The 24,832-nt window shown below is 32.0% G+C and overlaps 1 protein-coding gene across 5 annotated transcripts in view; it reads left to right on the forward strand.

Annotated features, from left to right (window-relative positions):
• LOC109602052 (EGFR adapter protein) overlaps nucleotides 1-23,680 on the forward strand; it is a 177,372-nt gene extending 153,692 nt beyond the window's left edge. For 3 of the 5 annotated variants that reach the window (XM_049964269.1, XM_049964270.1, XM_020018374.2), the window contains 3 exons: nucleotides 19,248-19,379; nucleotides 20,545-21,465; nucleotides 22,604-23,680. In XM_049964269.1, coding sequence (XP_049820226.1) covers nucleotides 19,248-19,379; nucleotides 20,545-21,465; nucleotides 22,604-22,813 — 1,263 coding nt within the window. In that variant the 3' untranslated portion in view covers nucleotides 22,814-23,680. Of the gene's footprint in view, nucleotides 1-17,122; nucleotides 17,312-17,963; nucleotides 18,209-19,247; nucleotides 19,380-20,544; nucleotides 21,466-22,603 lie in introns of those variants that run through there. The other 2 variants (XM_020018375.2, XM_020018376.2) reach the window with 2 other exon arrangements.
• Nucleotides 23,681-24,832: the final 1,152 nt, after the last annotated feature.

Genomic DNA, 24,832 nt, shown 5'->3' on the forward strand with positions numbered 1-24,832 from the left:
TGTATATTAAGTTTATAATTTACTTGAACGTGTGAACACATTGAATATCTTTAATATCATAAAATAACATAAACCAGAAGTTTAAATGCAAAGTATTATCTTACAAGTTTCTTATTTACTTTTAAATCTACACAAAATAGTCGTCTGCTTTGACGTACTTAAAACTTGAAAGTCATTTACAACTTAAAGCACTCCTGGTGCGATTGAAACTTTTGAAAAAGTTCAATTAGCAAAAATGAAGTAACACAAATAATTCAGTCGTCATTAAGTGCAAACAGAATAAAGAACTTAAACAGCTCCTTTTAAATTCATCGGTGTTAATGCAGTTCTTCAATTTTAATGCAGCTTATAATTTGGCCGTTTTATTTTATTTGATGGCACATAAAACCGCCGAAGAGTGTTTTTATTGCGTGAATAAATTTAGTTACAGTATTCTGCAGTTAAAATTCTTTGACTATCATCGAAAGGAAATTATCCTATCGATAGCTTCACTTAAGTTCACAAATTATAGTAGTTTTGTTAATATATTTGGTACATATTTGTGTATATATTAAACTGTGATAGATTAAATAGTTTAAAAAGCATGTCACTATGTTATTTCCATAACATTTTATTCTTAATTTTATGTTGTTTACCACTGGAAAAAGCCTCAAATCAGACTTCTGAAGCTTCTGCCGCTATAATTGCAATTTTGGAACATGGTAATATGAGTCAACAGCAAAAAACCAAATATACAGTGTCTCAAAAAGTGTAGTAAGTTTTGAATCGTTATGGGCCCCTGATAATGCCAGTTACGACATGGTGGTGGTAGACAACAAGCTACAACAAGAAGGTAGGACAATTTTCTGAATTGTGGTTCGACGATATCGCACATTCTCTACATCCAGGCTTCGTGTAGAGCTTAGAATATTTAGACATGGTTCCATGGCTTTTGGAGGTGATTTCCTAACACTGTGAGAGGTTTCTTTAGAGACAAACACGAAATTACTCATACTAAAACGAGAAAACCTATTATTATTCCGTTTCATCAAAAATTTGGACCAGACTTCATTTTTATAAACGATAATGCCCGACCTCATCGTGCGAGACTTTGACATTACAAAATCATGATATTCAGGTGCAGTGGCCCTTAGGTTCAGTATAATCCTTTTCATTCAATACGTATGAAACCGACTTCAAAGTCGTATTCACATTTGAAACAACCAGCTTCAAAATTTGGAGGAACTTGTTAATACTTTTGAGTAGAGAGGAAATGGCGAGCTATGGATAAAAAAATTATTCGTCCACCACAAAGTCCTCATGGGTAGAATGTACCGGTTAATATTTTGTTTTTTTAATATTAATTACGTTTGTTTTACTAATTTTCCAAGAAATATATGTTTTATTACTGTTGTTGATGCAATTTTTTACTAATTTATGCAGAAAATTATTTTGATAACATATTTGATGCAATATATTGTCAATGGTATTATGATTTTTGTGTTTTAATTAACAGTTATAAATTTTTTCTAATCTAGAGTCAATCAATTAACGATTATAAAAATAGCAAAAATAAAAATTCAAATTGACCATAAAGGACTAATGTAATTACTGAGTTAAAACCGTTCCACTAGTTGAAAATTGTTCCTGGAACAAAGCCATTTCAAATAATTGACGGAAACATAAACTATCAGCATAATGATTTTGTACAGGAAATTATAAAATATTTTTGTCAATAAAAAACTCAATAGTATTGTATTGTAAAGACAATATACAGTGAATATTTAAGTAGTTAAAGTAAATAAAAACAATTTTGAACTTTAGTGCATCAATAAAACAGAACGGTTTTCAATGTCCCAACATGTTCAATAATGCAATGTTTGTTTCTAATTCAAATCTATAAATGTCATAGAATAAAAATATGGAAATGAGCAAAATGCGACCGCCTATTTAGGAACCGAAACTTCCAACTACATCGAAGAAAATCAATGATCATGCTTTGTGAAAGGAAACGTGCCTCAAAGTAATTCGTTTTTTATAAAAGAATTATTGGAATGTTTCAGATTTTTCGGATACTTTTCTTTATTAAGCTTAACTAGAGAAAACTAGGTCGTTCGATGGCGGAATAATGCACAAAGTTTATGTAAAACTTGCGAGTTACTCGAAGCACATTGTCGTAAATGCAATTTTTCTCATTAATTATTATGTCCCGAAGTACTGTTGTTATATCTTTCCAATCAGTTTTCTTTTTTTTTCTTCTTCTTTTTCATTTTAAATTACTTCAAGCCAAGTAATTGTGTCGCATAATTTTCATGCTCAAGCACGTTCGGACAGCTGAAAACAAGGCGATTTTTCTCAGAACCGTGCACCCAATAATTATTCACATATTTTGACCCATCATCAGTGCACGTTGGTTGCATCAAGGAAAACGCCCACAAGGAAAAAAATTAATTCCGCCCATGCTTAATTAAAGGAGTTTCTATAAATTTTGAACAGTACATCAGGCTCGATTCTCGTGATATTTTGGACAAATTCATATGGCCCAGCCGGCCGCATCTTCACCGAGGCGTGGACAACTGCATTCCTTGAATTCCAGTCCAGGTAGTATAAGGAAACAACGTGACCAAGACACTGCCATTGTTGTCAAATGTAAAACAACAGACGCCAAATAAATTAATTTATGGTATATTGAAACAACACAGAGAAACAAACTTGCTTATTGTATTATTGTAAAGTTGTGTAGTTTTAAATAAACAATATATTTTATGCCCCTAATTAGCCAAACATCAAACACTGTACTATAGTTTCTCTTCCAATATAAACATCATCTGAATAACCGAAAACCAATATTTGTATACAAATTGTTGTTAATAGATTGATGTATAGTTAATTGACATATCCTGCAATATAATATAATATTAATGTTGTTCAACTGTAATTCGGCTAAATGCTCAATTAACTAGAACTTGAATACAATAAACTAAATTAATTAACCAGATCCGGATTAGATAGGTTTGTGTCATTGCTATCGCCACCGTCAATTAGGCCGCCAATGATGGTGTACATTAATTAATGTTCTAGGAGATAATTGATGCAATCTATACCAAAAAACTCCTGTTAAAAGGCTGTCTAGAGTCTGATATTAAAAATAATGTTCTAGAACTTGTTTCATTAAAATGTTAATTATAATTAAACTAATAACAAAAGCCTCTTGAATTAATTTTTGTTTCTTTGTGTTTCAGGTAAAACGGAATATTTGATCAGTCACGTAAGTCCGAGACTAGTGCGCTTAAGAAAATTAACAACTCACCCAAATGGAAAAATAATCAGAAAAGACACCGGTCTACAGAGATTCAGTTTCGGTATCTGCGTGTTGTAATCAGTTAGACAGTTGTACAACACTTTAATGAGCTGAAATATTTACTGGAGTGAAGTTTACTCGGACTTTGCAGGGGAGTTAATTGGGAAAGATACGAACAAAGCTCAATTTATATTTGATACCTGCTGCAAATAGGTTTTGATTTACAGACTAATTATAAACATTTTCCTTAGGAAATGCTATTTTCCTTAATTAATTGTTAAGGTTGAATTCAAAACAAATGTGATATTTACGTTGCAACGTGATCTTTAAGTACAGTTGCACAATAATTAAGATTATTGTGTTAAAGATATAGGTTTTGTATAACAGCGTTTCAATATTATCGTACATAGTTGAGAACAAATCACTATAGATCAATGGAACAGGAGACCGTAAGCACGCAATAAATGAAAATAGTTTTGAAACTCGGAACTAATTCTCGGATCTAATAGAATAATAAGTTTCTCGTAGAAAGGCACCTGTAGTAGTAAAGTGGAAGTGACAGTAGGTGCAAATTTAACCCCTGTTGGCTCGAAGTCAATTCACGGAACATTACCGAGATTCATTCACACTTCGTGGACACTTTGACTGAAAGTTTAAGACAAAGCAGTTCATCGTCGGGTACTAACGTCACACCGGGTTTACCACCGGCAGCATTCAAGTTCAACCAACTGAGCAGTTTTTGGCACTTTCAAAGGGTTATTTGATCCAAACTGACGTATTGAAGGAAATCTATCAAATCGCTTTTGTTAGTCTAACGGATCCGTTGATTTAATACTAACAGCTCTTCATCATCTAATAAGACGCTCTGTAAGACTACACACTAATCACTTTTAAGAGTTTTCCGTGTAAGTTAAATTACATGCACTTTTCATGAGCGCTTTCGAGCTTATAAAAATGTATTTCATTGAAATGTTTATTCAAATAAAATTTAATTTTCATTACTGAAAGTGAGTTCCTCTCGTGATGCAGTCTTTCATTTTGTTATGCAACATATTTTAAAATGAAAAACCTCTTTTCAAAGAGACAAAATAATAAATAGCATACATAAATGTATTAAATTTCTTATTTACGTACTTTCATTAAATAAGAGATGTTTTCAATTTATTTTTATTAATAATATCAAAATTATTGAATTCGTTCATTATGAAGAAGCAGAATATTAGTTTGGTATGTTGAACTTATGTTTGTAGGATAAAGGCTTTAACCTCAGATTCAGATTCGAAGATTAATCTGGCTTCAAAAAGTGACATTATTATTATATTCTCTTTCACGAACACTGTACAAATCAAAATATAGGCTTTTATACAAAAAACTGATCTTCGGTAAATTTATTTCAGAACGTATGCCGTTGAATGGATTCGAAATCTGTTTATGGTCACAAATGACTTCAGAACAAATCCTTTAAGATGATTTTTTTCATTAATTTTTGGATATATAAGTTTGAGTTTGAGGATCCCTATTTAAGACCATTTAGAACTATTTTTTCAAAATTATGCTTTATATATTTTAATAAATGAAAATTTATATTTGAATAAACATTATATAACTCAAGAGATTTTTTATTTTCATTTTAGAGCTTGCAATTTAAAAATTTATTTAATTTTTTTCATTCATTGGTGCAATATTTCCTTTTTTATATTACATTTAAGGGAGGAACCCAAATAAATTTGATTAAATTTTTGTTCGGATGAACTGGAAAAAGAATTAAGTAATTGAAAGTTCTCCAGTAAAAATAAAACAGAATGCGCAATGTTAATTAGTATATCTGTGTTCCCAATTGAAAAACAAACACAGATATCATTGGATTGTTGCCGCATCGTATTATAAAACCGGAACCATTGAATATCGCACGGATTTGCTGAATAGAGTTGCATATATTAAAATAATGCACACATTGACTCGAATACGCGGCTATTTTACTCAAACAGTTGACTTCACATATGTTCATGCGCATTTTTAATTCATGCCGTGTGTCAATAGGTCCATTGTGTTACGTAAAATATGATGAATATGAGCAGATTTATTGTTACTGGTCAAATAATGAAATGTACTGATTTTTTCTCTAGTTTATGCATAAATTATTACAGGCATCAGAGCTAATAATTGGAAATGCAACCATAAATGCATTTGATTCGCATATTTTTAATAGTTTGCATAAAATACATCGAATGGAATGCAATTATTTCAATGCTTTAAATACCTTTGGTTGGATAGTGTGGTCGTGTACCTTATAAATTATGAGTTCATTACAGTCTTTATCTAACGGCGAAATAAAACGGATGCTTCTTTAAATAGAGTACTAACTCTTTTTAATTCATTTAATGGAAAGCATTCACGCACAAGTGATGCTTTAGCTTTGCCGCTGACATTTAGAGGAACTGCGGTTATATACAACTTCGGATTTCTTTTGATGCCTCCTTCAGATTGCGTATATCACAGTTAGAACAAGACATATGGCGTACTGTTAGCTGATTCTTAAACATATTATACAGGAAATAATGTTTGTAAGTGACAGTCTTCGGCTTAATAAACGAGGTATGTCCGAGAATATATGATTTTGCCGATCGTCCGGAATTTTTATGGCATTCTTATTGTTTTCATACCAACACGATGATTCAATATAATTGACAACACCAAACGGTATATATATTGCGTGGCGATAAATACGAAACAGAAACAACTCCTTTTTTTGCCTCGACATAAAAGTTGATGTGCTGGTATATAAGTTGGGCAAAGGACATGTATGTTATTTAGGTCGAAAAAATCCCTTACTACACGCAACCTCCCGCCAAACATAAACCGAATTGATTCGGCACCGGGGCGATATTTTTGCCGTTTTGAAACCCACGCTGTCCGAGACCATAAATCGCCCCCCGGGTACGGGCCGAACGCACTGACCAATATTTAGAATGTCAATAATATATGAAGGTTTGGCCTTATGATTTTAATATCCGCCCGTAATGGAATGTCCAACTTATGGGATATCCTTCATGTTTGAGTTTACGACACGACCTGTTCGACCCCGGCCATCGCATACCATCGCTTCAATATAGTTTTACGACTGGAGCCGCGGATTGCAGATGTTCCATCATTGCATGTTGCGTCGCACCGTGTCCCAATTTATTAAATCGTCGTAGATCAACGCAATGTGTCTTCGTGTGTCATTGTACAAATGATATATCTATCGTGTTATTGGCTAATTTATGGGGTTGTTCGATAAAGTTCGACCTCCATTTGTCCATGCATAATTTTATTACAAACCCTTTACTGTAAATTTATTGTTGTTTTTGTTATTTTATCTAAACCACTGAATAATTTACTGCTTTACCAATAGATCATTTTCTATTATGTGCAGATTATGTTGGTTTCAAGGACATGGGACAGAATTTATGTTGATATTTGATTAATAATAAGACACAGGTGCACTATACGAATACATTAATGGATATGTTTTGCCTTCCCTTTCGAACTAATTCAATAATAGCCTACTGCCATTTTATTTGTTGTCCGGTGAAAGTACTAATAAGTTTTTATTGTTCTATAAATAAACTTTTAATTAGTTTTTATTGTGGTGTTATTGCATTTTTATTTGAACTTTGCGGTTACGTCAAATAAATTGGTTTTTACCTATTAATATATTGAAGTCATTTTCAACCGAATTGGTGCATTGTGTTTGTTACGCCGATAAATTCAAAATGTAAATTCAGGACGCATTCAAAGGAAGCAAATTAAAATTAAATGGGCGAAAATACGATGTATTTTATGGTAAATTTCACCAGTAAACCAGCAATAAGCCTACAAATCAAAAATCGAATAAAACTTTTATGTGGCAACGCATTTTTTCTACTTACATACATAATTCGGCAATCTAAATTCAGAATACGGTCCTGATTGTCTCCTGTGCTCCATCAACATAAAATTCTTTCGAAAGATGAATTCAAATCGCATCGGACGGACTGGGGAGTCTGAAGGGTGCTAGAGATACAGAAACCGAGACAAGTTTTAAAATAAAATTGGCGTTACACCAACTTGACCGCAGTGCACCGTAAAATTTGTGCCCACTTTTTTCGATTATTATTTTTTATTTTTTTTTTTTTTTTTTTTGTTAACGTGTACCCCGACGAAACGTAGAAATAATTGGTCGAGTAGTGGCATCTAATAAAGAATGAATTAGCCCGTATTTATTAAATGGCACTTGAACGGTTTATGTATTAAAAATTCTTCACTGCAGACGTTCCACTCGAAAGTCTCTCAAGAATTTAATAGGTATTTACTTCGGATAAGTGGTTTTTTGTTTCCTTTCATGATAACACAAAAGAAAATACGAACGGATCAATTGGTGAACGTAGTTCAATTATGGAATCTATTAATTCGTAATAAACGGGGAACTGGCCATTGTGCACAGCCATTTCCCTGGAGTTGACCTATAAATAAAACGTTCGCACAGTTTAAATCATAATGAATTACGTAGGTACTTATAGTAAAATCAAAAAAGGGGATCACATTTTAATTTATATCCCACCTTGGTATTTATTAGCAATTTAATCTAAAATTTACTCCCAAGTCTTTTAAAACTATATAAAAATTTAATGACTGTATAAAGCAAACAAACATGTTGTAGTGGTAAAATATAAATAACATACCATAAATATATAAATAACAATGTAATCGAAAATATGTAATAAGAATTTAAAAATATTTTCAATATGTTTCAATTTCTAAAGCATGAAAGAAGAGACCAAGTATTGATTAAAAAATTGTAGCGATTAATATTGTTTTTTTTTCTTATGCTTCAATTAATTTTCCAAGAAATTTTATATTATTAACTGATAAACTTATGATATTATATCATAAACTAATAAAAAATTAAATGTCTGAAAACACTGCTCTCACCTAGATCTCCAATGTCGCATTATTTCTCTATGACTTTTTCGTTTCAAACAGGCGTAAAATAAAATAAAAAATAATGTTAACATAACATTAATTTATCTGAATTATTAATATTTATACAATAAGTATAAGATTTCAATATAAAATAGATGTTTAAATAAATACAATATACTATCTTGATAGTTTTTAATTTAATTCTTATTTGGATATTAAATAATAATTAATTTTCCAACAAATTTCGTAATATTAAGTCATAAACTTATGTTGAAATATCATAATCTAATAAAAAATCAGATGTCTAAAAACATTGCTGTCATCTAGGTCTTCAGGAATCTATATATCTCAATAGTTTTTAATTTAATTCTTATTTGAATCTGAAATAATAATATAATTGAAATAAAAATATTAACTCTTAAGTTAAAATAATCCAATAACCAATAAAAATCCTAATTAATAAATTCTTATTAACATAATTATAAATAACTTTTTAATGTCATTTGCAACACAATAATTGGGCAAACGTGTGACGTTAATTTTTCCGGTTGTGCAGGTTTCCATCTAGGAAGTAATTTATGTAGTTTATCTAATTACATAAAACCATGCCTTTTACACTACTACTGTCAAACTGTCACTAATTTAATTAAGTTATTCATTGCTTAATGATCCCGCAACTAATAACCGACAGCCTTCTGCGTTTACCGGTAATTTACAATCTTGTCTAAAAATAAGTTGCAGCAGTAACAGTGACAAGTTCCTGAACCGTGAGGTGTAAAAAAAATTATTTATTAAATTTATTATCGAACAAGAACTTAAACAACTTCATGCAGTCGAGGCATTTAATTTTGCAATAAATTATACAAGCATTCCGTACATCTCGGTTATTTACATGGACTTTAAGAGACAGATTCGCTCTCATCAGGTTTCGCATTCAAAGCGCAGCTACATAATAGTTTGATTTCCGCTTACAAATTAACTTGTTCTCTATTTTCAATTCCCCTTTTCAGCCCATTCTTTCTCGGTCGCTTTAATGACGTTCTAATCCAATTCCGCACCAATAAAAAAAAACTTTTAAATATGTAGAGTAGACAGTACAGTCGTACCGAAAAAACTGACCTTTTTGTTTTATGTTGAGGGAAATTATCCAAAAAGATTAACCGAGTAATAAAAATGAATGTCTGTGGACATTTTAGTGTGTAATTCCCGAGTAATAAACTCCAGGGATTAACCGAGTGCCGTCCCGAGGCCAATTAACTTTGTTTATCATCTCGACATATTGCAGAAGAATATTTTCCAAGCGAAAAGTAAATAAAAACTATGATAAATGTCCGAACAAGCCGAACATTTTTCTTGCCCGTACTTTCGAATCTCCCACAGATGTTAAGTAATATAAGTATGGCTGGTCATATAAGAAACCACGCTGATATGTATTATTTATTACGGTATATTAGTGGAGTTTAGGGGGAAATACTGTTATGGAAAAAGAATCGCAAGAAATGCACGCAGCGGTCAAATACTTCCGTTTTATTGGATATCGTAGATTTATTTCATTTAGCCATTGAATTCAGGTCGTATAAAATATTTTAACTGCGCGTGTTTGATGTTTTTATGATCTAATAATCTATAATATCTCTTCTTATTTGACAGGCCATTTCTTATAACGGCATAATCGAAACCATGAAGTTAATCAAGTTAAATATTTTATCGAATTTTTGTATTAACGTTCTTTGGTATATGTAGTGCTTCGTTTCATGCATTCTTGTTTTTTAATTGTGAAACTAATTATTATTTTTGTTTCAGGTCAGTGTGCCGCATGTGAACAAGGAAAGACAAAGTATCGATTGGTAAAAATTAATAAAATATGCCGGATTATTGTTTTTAAATTTTATTGTGCGTCTTTTTTCCTTAGTGAGGCTAAAAATCCATTTATATCTAAAGAGAAATAATGCGTATTCCGAATCCATTAGGATTATTTTAAATATTGCATATATTTGCTTTTTATGAGTTTTTTTTTAAATTTATAAATGTAGATTTTCAGTTTCAAAGAAAATTCTAATTTTACTAGATACTGGTGGGAAATTCATAAATTACTCAAAAATAATTCAATCTAAAACAATGAAAATGTAATGTATTCATGATTAACTCCATTATTTCCTACAAATGTTACATAACGTTGGAACTCAGATTGTTGAATAATAAGAGATTATTCAAGGTGATGTTTAATCTATATGGACCATATTAACTAGATATAAAACATACGTCAAGCAGTTCTGTTACTCAAGATACAAAAAACAAATTCATGAGCAAAATCATAGAAATTAAAATTCTAGAGATTGCAGGGTGGTTAGTGATGAGGATGAATAAAAGTACTGTGCTGACTTTGTACCAAATTCAACATCTAAATCCTCTAATTGATTCTGAAGAAAATTTGGACTCACTTGAATAGTAATGTACCAAACATTTCCAAACCAACTAGTGTTTATTCAGAATGAGTATTTTTGGAAATTGTTGTTGTCCCCCCTGATTTTCAGTATATCTCTTATTACTCAAAGCTTTATTGTTATAAAATATATAAGGGACCAATGGGAAGTTATATCATAACATAAAAAATAAAATTTGTTTTTGTTATCTGGTTTCTAAGTGAATAAATATTCGGTAAAAACAAGTTTTTATTTGAAATCCTAAGAAGCAAATTCGTACAATCCACGGCCGACGAAAGCTTTGAAAATGATGAACACAGTGATCGGTCACCTAATATTGACAACGATCAATTGTTTTTCTATTCGAGAACTTACTGCTGAATTAGATGTAACATATACTACCATTTACAACCATCTAAAATATATTGGAAAGTCCAAAAAGCTCGACCGCATGAACTAAACAAAAATCACAAAAACGGTCGTTATTAAGTGTCGTATAGTCTTTTTTTACGCATTGTGAGCAAGCTGTTTCTCAATTGGATTGAGATTAATGATAAAAAGTTGGTACAGTACGACAACCAGCAACGCTCATCACAATGTTCAGACTACAACCAGGCTCCCAAACACTTTTCAAAATGGCACCAAAAGTTTATGGTTACTGTTTTCTGGTCTGCTGCCCATGAGGTCCATTAGAGCTTTCTGAATCCCGGTGAAACAATTACGGCGGTGAAATATTGTCAACAAATCGTTCATGTCAATACTCATCTACACATCTGTAGTTTATTGATTATTAATATTTTTTATGTTGTTTTAAATGAGTTTTTGGCTGAACGAGATTATCGGGAATTATTTTAGATAATAGAAAGTGCTGATTGGGATTTATACAATTCCTTTAGTTAATGTTGACCTTATAAAACAAAATAAATTGAGAAGTAGTTAATAATAATAGTAATAATTGGCATGTAATAATATTGGCATGTCCTAATATCAGTCCACTTGCATAATAAAGTCAAAAAGTAACACATATTTAGACGACATATTTTTCAAATATTATAGATTTCAAAGCGTTCATTAATGAATAAATAAACTGCAGCAGCTGTATGCAGTAATACTAAAATGTTAACGATTGATTAAGATCAACTTTTATTATTTATACCAAACATCTGAAACACAGGAAGCTTGATAGGATATTGGCGGAATAATATAAAAGAATAATGAGCTTTCGCAAACCGGTAGTAACATGTTTGTGTTATAAGCATTCGAGAGTGTGATGTGCTAATGTTCCAATTTTCAATGCAATTTTAGTTAGTTCGGTCTTATTATCCCCAAATATTTTAGTTAAAATTTTGCCTAATCCTATGATCTAATATTCTATTAATTAATTTTTTGTAAAAGCAAAATTTATATTTATGAAAATCCAAAAGTAAAACAGTTAACGAATATAATAAAATTGTCAGCAGCAAACATACTTTATACATGTTTTGCACGAATGTCCTTGAAATTATTGTCAACAACATTGTCCACCTTTCACATATCGAAATTATAATAATTGCACACGTCCACGTTGCTTATCAATTTATATCAGAATCCCTTATAAAACCAATTACCGGACCAAACCTGTCTTGTTGATGCACGCCCGGGATGAAATTATACACGGGCATTGCATTTTTTCCATTATGCATTAGTTGCCACGTCCACACTCTAAATCGTAAATTAAGACGCGAATTTCCTGTTGCTGTTAAACAGTGCATGAACGACGGGGCTTTATATAAAAGATAAACAATGTAATTATCCCATACTCAAACATGATGTGGAAGTCGATAACCAAGAGCAGTAGCACCTTCTAGCACTTTCGTTCGATTTTTTTTATTAGAAATATTCAATATAAAGTGGCTGCTGTTATTTACATTTTTCAGATAAATTGAAGATTGGCTGCGGGACGTGATTTACATATGCATTGGGAATGATGTATTAAAGCCATTATTTGTGATTGTTTTTATAAATCTATCGTGGTAATGATTAATGTTGACTAATAATGTAGTGCAAGTTTAATGAATTCGAAGATCTAATTATATTATACAACCAGAATTAACATAGATTTTGATAGCTGTTTATGGAGAGTTAAATTAATTGTCAGGGATTTGAATAATTAAAACTTAGATAGCGTAATCCGCATTTAAGGCATTAAACATTTACACCATAATACTTCTTCCGGATTAAATATACAATTTGTTATTCAAATCGTGGACTAACTGTATATTTCTGATCAACGTTACAAACGCAACCAAAAACTTTCGAACTTAAGCACCACACGAATTTTATCTGTTGATATAAACATTTTAATTTATAACTGACTAAAATACTGGAGCTCAAATAAAGAAGAAAATATGTAGAATTTTCCACTTGCCATTTTAATAATTCAGTCTCGGTAAATTCCGAGAGAATGACTTCACACAATAAAAGCTACACTGTCGCCTGAAATATGTTCCAGCTCCAATCTTGCAAATCGATTCACCTTCCGACTCGCAGTCTCAGCATATTTTAATTGTTTATTATCTCCGTGTATTTTTCCTTATGCAGTTATGCTTCCTAATATTAAATTGTCCTAACATTCTGCGCCAGAGCGACTTTGTAAGCTCCTTTTAGTTTTACAGTCATCAACTTAATACCGGATATTAAATCTTATCATTTAATGAGCAATTTGATTGTCCGTCTCGCTTTGCCATGTTGGTGTGCTGAGTGCTGTAACTGGAGATTCGAAAATTAAGCAAAATCTCCTGGAAAATGTAATACAATCTGAATAGGTGAAAAAAATGTGCAAAGTAAATTGGTCGATTACGTTGTAATTAATGACAGACGATTGTCTAATCTCGTGGAAGTTTCTCAGAATGATACCAATTTTAAAATTGCTTAATGGGTAGCATCAATCTATGACTTTTGCAGTAAATGCCGATAATTAAACTGCAACTTTAGGGTATTTCTCCGAGTTGACCCACTGTGTAGTAAGAAAGTAATTTGGGTTGGCAAAGTAAAATGATTAAGAGATTAAGAATATCAGAATTTAGTCACTATGAAAAACAAATTACTAAGATGAAGAGATAAGCAATAATTAATTTAACTTTGTGGCATTTTGAAAGTTCCTTTCGGCACCAGTCCAAGCAATAACGAGGAATTACTGTGATTCAAGAAAATTATCGAGTCAGGCTTAATAAATCTTTCGATTAAAATCTTTTGATAATTTGAGAATGAATATAATATCAATCAGGGCAAAAAGTCGAGAGATAAATCCAAATAAAACTCGTACAAGTGATATTTATTGCTGACGATGTATTAACCACCAATAAGTTTGGAACAAAAAGGAATTAAACGAAACTACTTCAGCAGGTTTTATGAGAAAAGTTCAGCGGCAATACAAATACAGAAAATATAATTATTGATTTCAAGATACAAATTAATGGATTTTATATTTATTAATTACAAAAGTGTATTAACCAATAATGTTTATTAATTATTTTTTTTAATAAATTATTAATTTATTAAAAATATAATGTAGCTCATGTTACAAAGCGTTTTGAATAATTTTCATCTCTAGGGGTAATTCGATCCGCAAATAGCCAATTAATTTTATTTAACTTTTTAAAAACTGCCAATTGAAACAAATTCTATTATCCTTTCAAACGAAATAATCAGGCCCGGTATGTGCAATACATTCAACAAATTTTCAATTAATGTTAATTAGCTGAATGCTGGAGTTCTCATTGTGCAAATAAGCGAAAACAAATTTTAATTGAATAAACCAAAGTCAAATAATCAAGTGTTTTTGAAGCTTCCATTACCCACTTCATTTGCTAAATAAATCGAGGCAATCTCGAGAAGGTAAAGGAAAACAAAAAAATAAAAAAAAATAAAAGGAATCGAGTGCCATAATAAAATAAATACAGTTTTTCGAGCTGAAAGGAGCGGTTTCATTTGGGTAAGAACAAGCAAACTTGTTAATTAGCTTAACGAACTGTGGCCACTTTAATTATAGGTCGAATAAGAAAGCACTCCCCTTATTGTGCCATTTTTGTTTGTGTGTTTAAGAATATTTTCTCTCTTATTTTTAGTCTGGGATTTTTTGTATTTTTAATTACTCCTGATTAAATTTCTAACTGGATTTTCGTGTGTTTTCACATCCCCTTTTGTGTTTATGTGTCATTAATTATTTGTCTCTGTTAAGAATAGAGAATGAACGTTTTGATTGATTAACAGACACATCCTAATGCTTTATCGACGTTTTCTCCCGCATGGTAATATTTTTCGCAGTTTTTTTTTCTGGCGTTTAAAGATTAATGGTCGACGAAGAACAATAATATTGTCCAACATTGTATTCAGCGTTTCGCAAAGTAAGAAATTGCGTCTTTAATGAAATATGCAAATAATAAAAGAGTTTTAAACTGTCGTTTTAGTGGGTCACTTGAATTTCTTACGTATTTATTTCGGTAGATAGTTCATTATTCTTGGCTTTAAAGTTTCTCACGGTTTATGTAGAACTTGCTCCAATATATCTTAGAGTCAAAGAACTATTATATTCAATTCATTACAAAAGAAGACGTTTTCTATATTTCATGAGTTTAATCGAGCATGTATAATTTGAGAACATCAATAAACGTCTGGAGGAGGATTTATGAACGCATTTTTGTAGATTCTTTTTAAGTAAATTACTTTGTGATAATGCGATTTGGATTCCTTTTTTTTATTTGGGTGACATGTGAAAAGTGCCACTTCCAAACCGCAAACGAAATAACGGTGACAAACATTTGAACGACAGCATTTCATTAATTTATTAGTGTTCAATTGTCTAATGGGTCTGCGTTGCGGTACATTTTCTAATTTAATAATTTAAGTGGCATTGGAATTGCTGATTTTAATCCAGGTTGATTAAATAACTGTCAAAATTGTATAATGAACACGTTTCGGCCGTTTCCAATGTCATTTATTTGTGCGTGATACATTTAATTTTGCCATTAATTATATCCATGTTGTTATAATAATCACGTTCCAATGTATTTGTATATAAAGACAAAATTTATTTCGAATACATACTCTATTAATGTTCCTTACTGTCAATCACCGAAGTACCTAAAAAGGAAGGTTAGTAAAATTTTACCACGCTAAGGTACTTATTGTTACCGAAGTAGAATTTTTGATAAAAGGAGAAACATGAGAGTTTACATTCCAACTTCTTGCCTTCACCTGAGTGCACAGCCCGCATCAATATTCCCAGCGTGCATCAAATTATATCAATATGTAGACCGCCTTGGAAGAATAAGAATCGCCATCGCATCCTCCTTGTTTACAGACCGGGTTTTCCCGCGGTGCGATACAAATTGGCAGTCGTGCTCGCAAACTGAATCATTCCGCTCAAAGTTTGCAGATAATGGCAAATCAAATAGAGGAGTTTTCCGTCTGAATGCTATTCCGTGTTCGGCGCGTTCTGACTGACGGCTACAAGCAGCATCCATTATCCACCTGGCAGTGCCCTTTACCTTCCCAATAATCACACGTCAATCACACTCATCTTCAGACGTGGCACACACGACGACATTGCTGGGGGTTAAACACACGAGGTCTTATCGGGGTTGTCGGGGATGGAGTTCCAGTAATATCTAATCACGGGATCTTAGAGGGTGGCATGTATGACAAGTTATGTGCTCGAACAAGAGGAAATAAAAGAAAAATATATTATTAGTATTCTTGATGTGATCGAGATATATTTTGTTGGAACAACACGAGAATGATGTTTCGAACAAATATTTCACACGTTCAGGGTTTGAATTCCTTCATAACTATTTCTAAAATTGGGATAATAGAAAAAAGTTCCCCGTATCCATTAAAAATTATAATCTAAAAGGTCTCTTCTTAAAAAAAAGGTCTTAAAACTATTCTATCTAAAACATTTGGAGACGTGTCCACGCCCATCAAATGGACCAAAAACGGCGTAATAAATCGCTTTGACGCTTTATACGCCCAGTTTCTGAAAAATCCCTTTAGTGGTAATGGTTATAAAGTACAAAATACATGTAAATATTTTTCACTTGTTTGTTGTTTAAATACTTGTAACATTTTTTAAATAAAATAAAATTTGTTAAATTTAAAATTATAATTTTATACAAGAGTCTACTTGTTCCTGAATTATTAAAAATATATATAATATGATCATTAAATATTTTATATAGTTCCCGTGTCAGTTGGAATAAAAATCAATCATATCTAACATATTATTAAAATGCCCCCGAAACTAAATGTCCACTCAAGTTTCAAGAGGCCTTGTAACCTCGGTGCCACCTGAAAATACACCCCATAATTAAAACGTAAGTAAATCTTTTGAGAATCACGCATTCGTAACCCCATTGTATGTGTTCCTTACCTGGCCACCCATTTACACCCAGCGGGTCCAGAAAGTCATATGGTGTTCTCTCTTCTGCATCTACCTGGAGGTATAAAATCCAAGTCCTCGAGAATTGCAATCAGATTTCTTTAGACTTTCGACGAAGACGGTTAGACAGTTAAAATGTTTGTGGAGTGCCAAAAACCGAGTGCCGTTGTGCGTTGTTGCTGTGGGTGTGTGTGCAAAAATAACAGACACCGGCTAAACAACATGGGATATATTCCAATGATTAAGGTAGTTTGTTGGTGTTTTAAACCATTTATTTTAAGAGGATGGTTTTTTGCAATAATATATTATTATGGAAGACATACACATGTTCATATACTGAGAAATAATACAATAAATCTATTCGTCGGTCATAAAAGAAACTGGCGAAGCTACTCTTATTTAATAATTTTTACAAATCCAAAAACAACATAATTCATGTCGTTTTCCACAAAGTTGCCAAAACCTAGTGGAAAAGCGGCCATAAATCACGTCCAGTTTTTACTTTACAATCCCAAGTGTGGCCATCAGTATTATTTTTCATCTAACTGGAGACTCTTTTCCCCACTCAAACAACCATCATTAATCACCAGTAATCGAAGATGGCCCCGACTAGACATCGACTCTGGTCAAATGATAAATTATCGGCCACTTTCTTTTGCACCGGCATATTCAAAAGTAATTGTTTCAGTTCTTTTAATCCTGCAAGATTAACCGTGGTTAAACCTGATTCTAACACTATTCTTGCTAATTTGAAGTCAAATATTTCTTCCACCAACTTAAGAACTAGAGAGTATTCAATATTTATAAAATACAGTTCTCATCAATATTATTTAATTGTAACAGAACAAGTTTGCGTCAACCTGTCTGCGTTGCGCAGCTGACTGTACACCATGTCTGTACAATCGCCAAGACACGTTCCCTGCAATTTCCTGCTTCTTATGATATCGTCGCACAAAACAAACGCCGTTATCATATTTCATAATGCTTCGTCAAACATATTCTGCGAGTACTGCCATTTTTCAAATTCCTCGTCGAGTTACCAGCGAACTGTGCTCCGTTGTTAGACGGAACTGTGGCGGACAGTGTAGTGATTGTTTCTGATTGCGGTTAATTATTGACATCATGACATATGTGAGGAAACGTGTAAGTGTAATTTGTTGTGCACTGAGTATGGTTAATTGTGAAAACATATGGAGCTAAAACGATTTAATTCCTGTTTTGATTTTATTCGCGCAGGTGTTTGATAATGATTGCCACTTACCATTACAAGATGATGTGTAATTTAATCCATTTTTTATTATTTTATACTCAATAATATTAATTTTATTTTATAAATTGTATTTTCTAGTTTCTGATGTTAGATTAATATTATTTGATGATAAAAACCCTACTGAAAACTGATTTTAAATTATATTATATTCTACATATTTACCACGAAAATTTCATTTTGTGGTACAAAGAGTTTCGAATATTGTCCTAAATTAAATAATACACAATGTTTTCAGTCACGTTTATATTAATATTATTTTGTTCAGACAAATCTATAATGTGAATTTTCCAAATATAAAGCTATTGAAAACAGAGACAAAAGGTTAAATCAAATGACTCGCCATGTTCTTTGTAAAAGAGAATTTAATTCATTTTTCAGATTATAATAAATTCCTTATATATTTTACTCAGTTTGATATGATTTATGGTTAAGTAAACCATATCTTAAATTAAATAACTTATAAGTGGTTGTAAAATTTTATGAGCAGATTTCAAGTTTTATTGATATTATTTTCAGGTTTAATGGCATATTACCCGTAAATCAGATCCGCCATCTTTATAAAAAATGTTAATTATAAAATTAAATTTTTATGTGTACAATAAAATACATACCTAATTTGTAAAATTATCTTATAAAAACTTAAGTATTTATACTAAAAGATTATATTAATATTATTTTAAAACAGTAATAAATAATAATATTAATTAACCTTATAACAGATTTTTCAAATAAACCCACCTTTCACTATTTTCTAACTTCTAACTACAAAAACTACTCGCAAACTTGTCCGCAACACCAGCTGGTGTTAATTACGTCGAAAATAAAAAATCCATTTGTACTTTTAACGTGCTTTGCACAAAATCTGATAGATGTGAAGTAACTAAACTAATAAAGTATTTTCCTTGTTTCCAGGCAGAAGAATTAAATTCGATCGTTGGAAATGCATTTAGGATGGCTTACGCGGCACAGCTGCAAAAACAGCCCAGTTTTCAAGACGTAATTGCATCCCAATTGGATCAAACTCAAACGGATAAAGTACTTTGGGTAAGATTCAACAGTATTTTTCAATTACGGACTTTCCACACACAAGACTAATATTCCACCGCACAGGCAAATAGTCCCGAACTCTACCACCACGTGCCTGAAAAAAATTTGTTGCCGAAAGCAATCTAACTTTAGTTCATTGTTCAAGAAATGGAACGGTCATTGAAAATTGACGCTGCGATATGGTTATCACATATCTGCGTTATTAAATGGAATTTCATATCTATTGCTAAATTGCAAATGTTGGAATTTGCTGTGGTTGAAGTATGACAAAAAATACTAGTTTTTTTCCTAGTCTTGAAACAAGAATGTATTGCCGGATGCGGGAAAGGATGTTTTAAACATGAAGATGTTTATTTCATCTCATAAACTGGGGGTGTCTAACAACGCGGAACTAAGTTCTAATACGTAAACATTTTGTTACAGACGAAAGAATTATCGGGCGCTTTAAAGAAAGATGGATTGTCTCATCAGCGAAACATTTATCTGCCTACACAAATGTGAGGGCACAGCTCGTAGTTCTCGGTTTAGACGAATTCATTTCTCGTGTTTAGCGCCTTTAAAATAATGCATCACTTTGCCAGTTCCTCTTTTTATAGTGGGAATGTACGGCCGCTATTTCAGTGATTAAATGGACTTTCGAATACTTTGGTTTAAAATGTTTAAGTAAGAAACAGACCAAAATTAATTTTGAAATATATTCTTTGACAATAGAATATTTACAACAGTAACCGAGGTTAATACTGTCTCTTAAAATGGAATAAAGCGTTTTCAGTTGTTTTCTTGATAATAATAAATATAAGGCATATGGTATTCTAAAAGACACGTAAATAGAAAATAAATTCGATAAGCATAAAGGTTTCCATTTGTGAGAAATAATCGTACACATTTCTAGCGAACTTGTATTGTGTCCACTATCATCTAACTGCAAGAAAACATTAAACTAAATTATAACTATATGTTCTGCACAAGAAAACACGTATGTATTATACTTATTACCTATCGTTATATTCTAAAATGAATGCTCATACGTGAACTGCATCAGTTACATGTCTGTTGCTACACACGCACGCAGACATTGTATCATAAGATAAAATAGAAAAATGTTTAAAACATTACAAACCATTTTTAAACATGTATTCAACGTAAAATTATTTTGTTTCAGACGAAGGAATTATCGGCCGCCTTAAAGAAAGACAAATTGTCTCATCAGCCAAACAATCATCTACCTAAAGAGATGGATGTGCAGCTCTCAGCCAACGACGCGTCCACCCTCCGTTTGGCGCCTCCGAGCTCCATCCCCGGCTTGAAGCCGGCCCACAAATACAACGTGCTCGGCCCGACTGAAAAATCTCAATCTCAACAGAGCACGCCGAGCAGCGATGAGAGCAATTCACCAACGGAGATGAATTCGTATAAAAGGATGACTGAGAAGCCGCCCTTAATTAAACGGATAGCCATGGGTTTAACGGGCACTAACCACAACGATGAAGATATCTGTCCCTTAGTTAGCGATACCAATACGAGTTCGCCTGGCAGTCCCACGAACAGACCACTGTCCGGCGGATACGTTAACGAAACAAACGAGAACGAGACCAGGAACAAATCCAATAATCCGCTAGAGAATCTTAAAAACGAGAACCTGGAGAGTAACTCCAACCTCACCAAACACATAGAAATAGACAACAATAGGTTACTGCAGTCATCTCCGGCGCCCGATTCCGAGTTCAAAACGAAACGGATATCGCAGATCAGTTCGAGCAGTTCAAGTTCTTGTCCAGCACAAGGAACGGAATCGACGCTGCTTGGATTCACACCGACCCCGCCCCCTTTGCCAGAACGGACCGATTCTTTGAACAACAAAGAAGAAGGTGAACTCAGATTGGCGCCCTGGTTCCAGGCGGGTATTCCCCGTGAAATAGCACTTGAAATTCTCTCCCACGAGCCCAACGGTGCTTTTATGGTTAGGGAGAGTACCAGCAAGCCGGGCTGTTTTGCATTGTCACTAAGAGTGCCCAGGAGTTTTCAACCGTCTGGAATTGCCCATTATCTTATCGTGAGGACAAACAAAGGCTACAAAATAAAGGTAATAGAAAATATATCAAATAATCTAAATGCATTCATGCAAATATTAATTAAATTTCATGTAAATTCAAATACGCCAAACTTGAGGCGTAGAATGTTTGGTAAAGGGATGATTTACTATCGATTGCCTTAAATACATAATAATTCGACCAAAGAGAGACACACTACAGTTTAATAGTAAATTCCAGTTAGAAATGTCCGTAGTCGAAAGGCAATTTCGCTTTAAAATAGTGGCGGCTTTTATCCTGTTCCACAACAATCGGTCCCAATTTGAAAACAGAATTAAACTGACGGGATGTTCCTAAAAAGGAAACTAAAATTTTACTTTATATAATATGATTTTAGATGGATTTCACTATAGGATGTATCAGGTTACGTTAAACGAACAAACGGATCAAATTTCTATTATTTTGTGACAAAAAGAAACTAAATCGTCTCCTTATATTTTATTCATAAATATGTGGGTCACTAATAGTCGAGAAAATCAATTTTATATTATATTTGACATTTGTGAAGAAATATTCTTTTAAATTATTCATCCTAATTTTTAAGTGATCTCACTCGTTTAAATTATTGAATCAATAATATACTAATTTATAAACAACTCTGGTATTGACTATACATAAAATCAAATAAAAACTCCGTAATTTATATTCTAACTAAAGGTACCTAGTATTATATGTGTTATTTAAGATTATATTGTGCCCCTCGCAATATTCGTTTTTTGCGTAACATGGATGTTAATTAATTAACTGCAACTTGTTTTACCAACAACTTTATGAAATTAATGATCGAGATCTGGAGTCCAATTTAATTAATTAACCAGTTCCCATGATGTAAAGAAATATGAGTTAATAGTATTCACTGGATACTCAAGACAGCCGGTTGTTAACTCGAAGGAAACATGTATTTTTATCTGATATGTGTATTAAAAATAAATGATATTTATGGTGCATTCAGTAGGACTAACCGGTCTGTTTGCAAATTATCTATTCTAATGTCATTTATGATTTAAGTAGCTCCAATTAACTATCGTTTATATAAAAAGGTAATCGCATATCCTGCCGTGTATCTTCTTTATTCTTTAATTACTCGCAGTGATTAAGACAGCTAAATAATCATTAATTTTTTGGTTACAGGGTTTCACAAAGGAGTTTACTACCCTTACCTCACTGATCACCCACCACTCTGTGATGCCCGAATTGCTGCCGTGTCCTCTTTCTTTAAGCAGATACAACCCGAGCTTCGTCAAATCAGATTCGAAGCGGGACTTCGCTGACATAGACCTGGATCCGGACTACAACACTTTGGCGGACTTTAGAAAAATGATGGCCGATCTGAACGTTTAAAACCAAATGAACCTATTTACAGTGAACTAGTCTTTCTGTGAAATTTATATAAAAGACGCAATCGTTTGTGTACCTTGTGATACCTTGAACGTTTTTATTCTATCCACCTTGTGTGTTAATGAACTTACTTAGGATACGGAATTGACTGTTTTCGTTTTTTCATAACTGCTTAATGTTAATGTATAACCTATTTTAAATAGGTTATTTTGTAGTTAAGCTTGGTAGTGGAGTATTTCTATAACTGCTTAATTTGTCAGTTGTTTGGACCAATGAAAACTGTTGTTTACTGTTGTAAATTTTAAGTGACCTAGTCCCAATAGACCAGGAAGAACAGAATTATGTTTGAGCTGCATTCTCTAAAAATTTTGCTAGTTTAATATTGTAACGCAAAATTTGTTAATATTTTATTAATGTAATTGTGTGAGCTTTAAAAGCATGTCCATACAATTATTTTTAAAATTTATATTTCTAGTTTTTCTGGTCTAAATATAAAATTTTGTATATATAAACTGAAATCATTTGGACACATATATTTTTGCAATTAACTCTTGAAGTCAATTGTATCAATTCATACTTTGTTATCCTCATATATGATCCCGCAGTATAATATTGTTTAATTAGCAATTTACAATGTATGTCCAATTATACTAAAATTACTAACTTTATGTATTTACTAGTCACATAAACTACTAACATGTTATGTTTCTGGTACATAAAATATTGTAATGCTTATGCAATGAATTGTTTCAGCTAATATATTGATTAATTGAATTACATAATCCATAGGCTTGCACATTTCAACTGTTTGTACAGTACCAATTTGTATATTAATTATTTATTTCTTGTATAAATATATAATTTTATTTATATTGAGTATTATTATATATAATAAAGATACAATAATAAACAAAAGAATGCAGTTTTATAATATGCTACTTATTTTTTCTCGTTACATCATTAAAACTGTTCAGTCGCAAACGCGCTTGAATTAACAAAAGTAAATCAATTATTAAACAATTACATATACTGGTGCACAGAGAAATAACACACTTCAATTTAATGTTAATTAAATGCAATCAACATATTTTATATAGCGCACATTTAAAAAATATATATTTATTAAATAATTTATTCAACTTGTTAATAGTTTACTGGATATCCTATGTTAATTATAGCCACCTATAAATGGCGGGCCATATATAGATACGTTTACCAATTAAGAACATCTTCCAGTTTTGGGAAACTTTGGACGCAAACTTCGGATCTTTGATCAATGTTTCCATTGACATACGATATACATGAAAGGGTCCATTTCACTTCTATAAAGGTTCTATACCATGCCAAGAAAAGAAACCCCAGATCGTAACGTTTCTTCCACCGTGTTTCAAGGTTTTTGTTGTGACCTGTATTTGGAGGACAGCAAACTTATTATTTACCATTCCTCTTCTATTAATCTTGGATATATCACTCCAGAGTACTCTTTCCCAAAATTCTGGTGGATAATTAATGGTTTCTTTACTGAAATTTGTCCCCTGTATGTTTTATCCATTCAGTCGACGCCTAATTATTTTACTACATACAATTATATTGTAGGATTCAACTAATTATATATTATATAATATTTTCTTTACTTAGAAAGCAAGGAAGGATTTTATTTATTGATTCCTCCAATTTGTTTGTCTCTAAAAAGAGTTGTTTTTTGTTAGAACGTTTTCTAACGTATGTTGTTTCATATTTGTTAATAACATTGTAAACTATTTTTCTCGAATATTTTATGATTTTAGAGACGTCTAAATGTTTAAACATTAATTTTTCATGTTAATTATTATTTCCCTACTGTCCGGAGTGTCCGAGTTTCTTTCTTTTTTTCAATATAAATATGCTGTTTCTTTAACTTACCAAATATCCGTCGTTGTTAAGATGTGTGAGAAAAAACCTGCACTTGATAAAAAAATAACTAACTTATTTCGTTTTTGAAAATTGTTACAAATTCTTCCATAAGACTTGTGCGACACAGAG

This window comes from Aethina tumida, chromosome 3, assembly GCF_024364675.1.
Source record: "Aethina tumida isolate Nest 87 chromosome 3, icAetTumi1.1, whole genome shotgun sequence".
In the NCBI taxonomy this organism is placed as follows: domain Eukaryota; kingdom Metazoa; phylum Arthropoda; class Insecta; order Coleoptera; family Nitidulidae; genus Aethina; species Aethina tumida.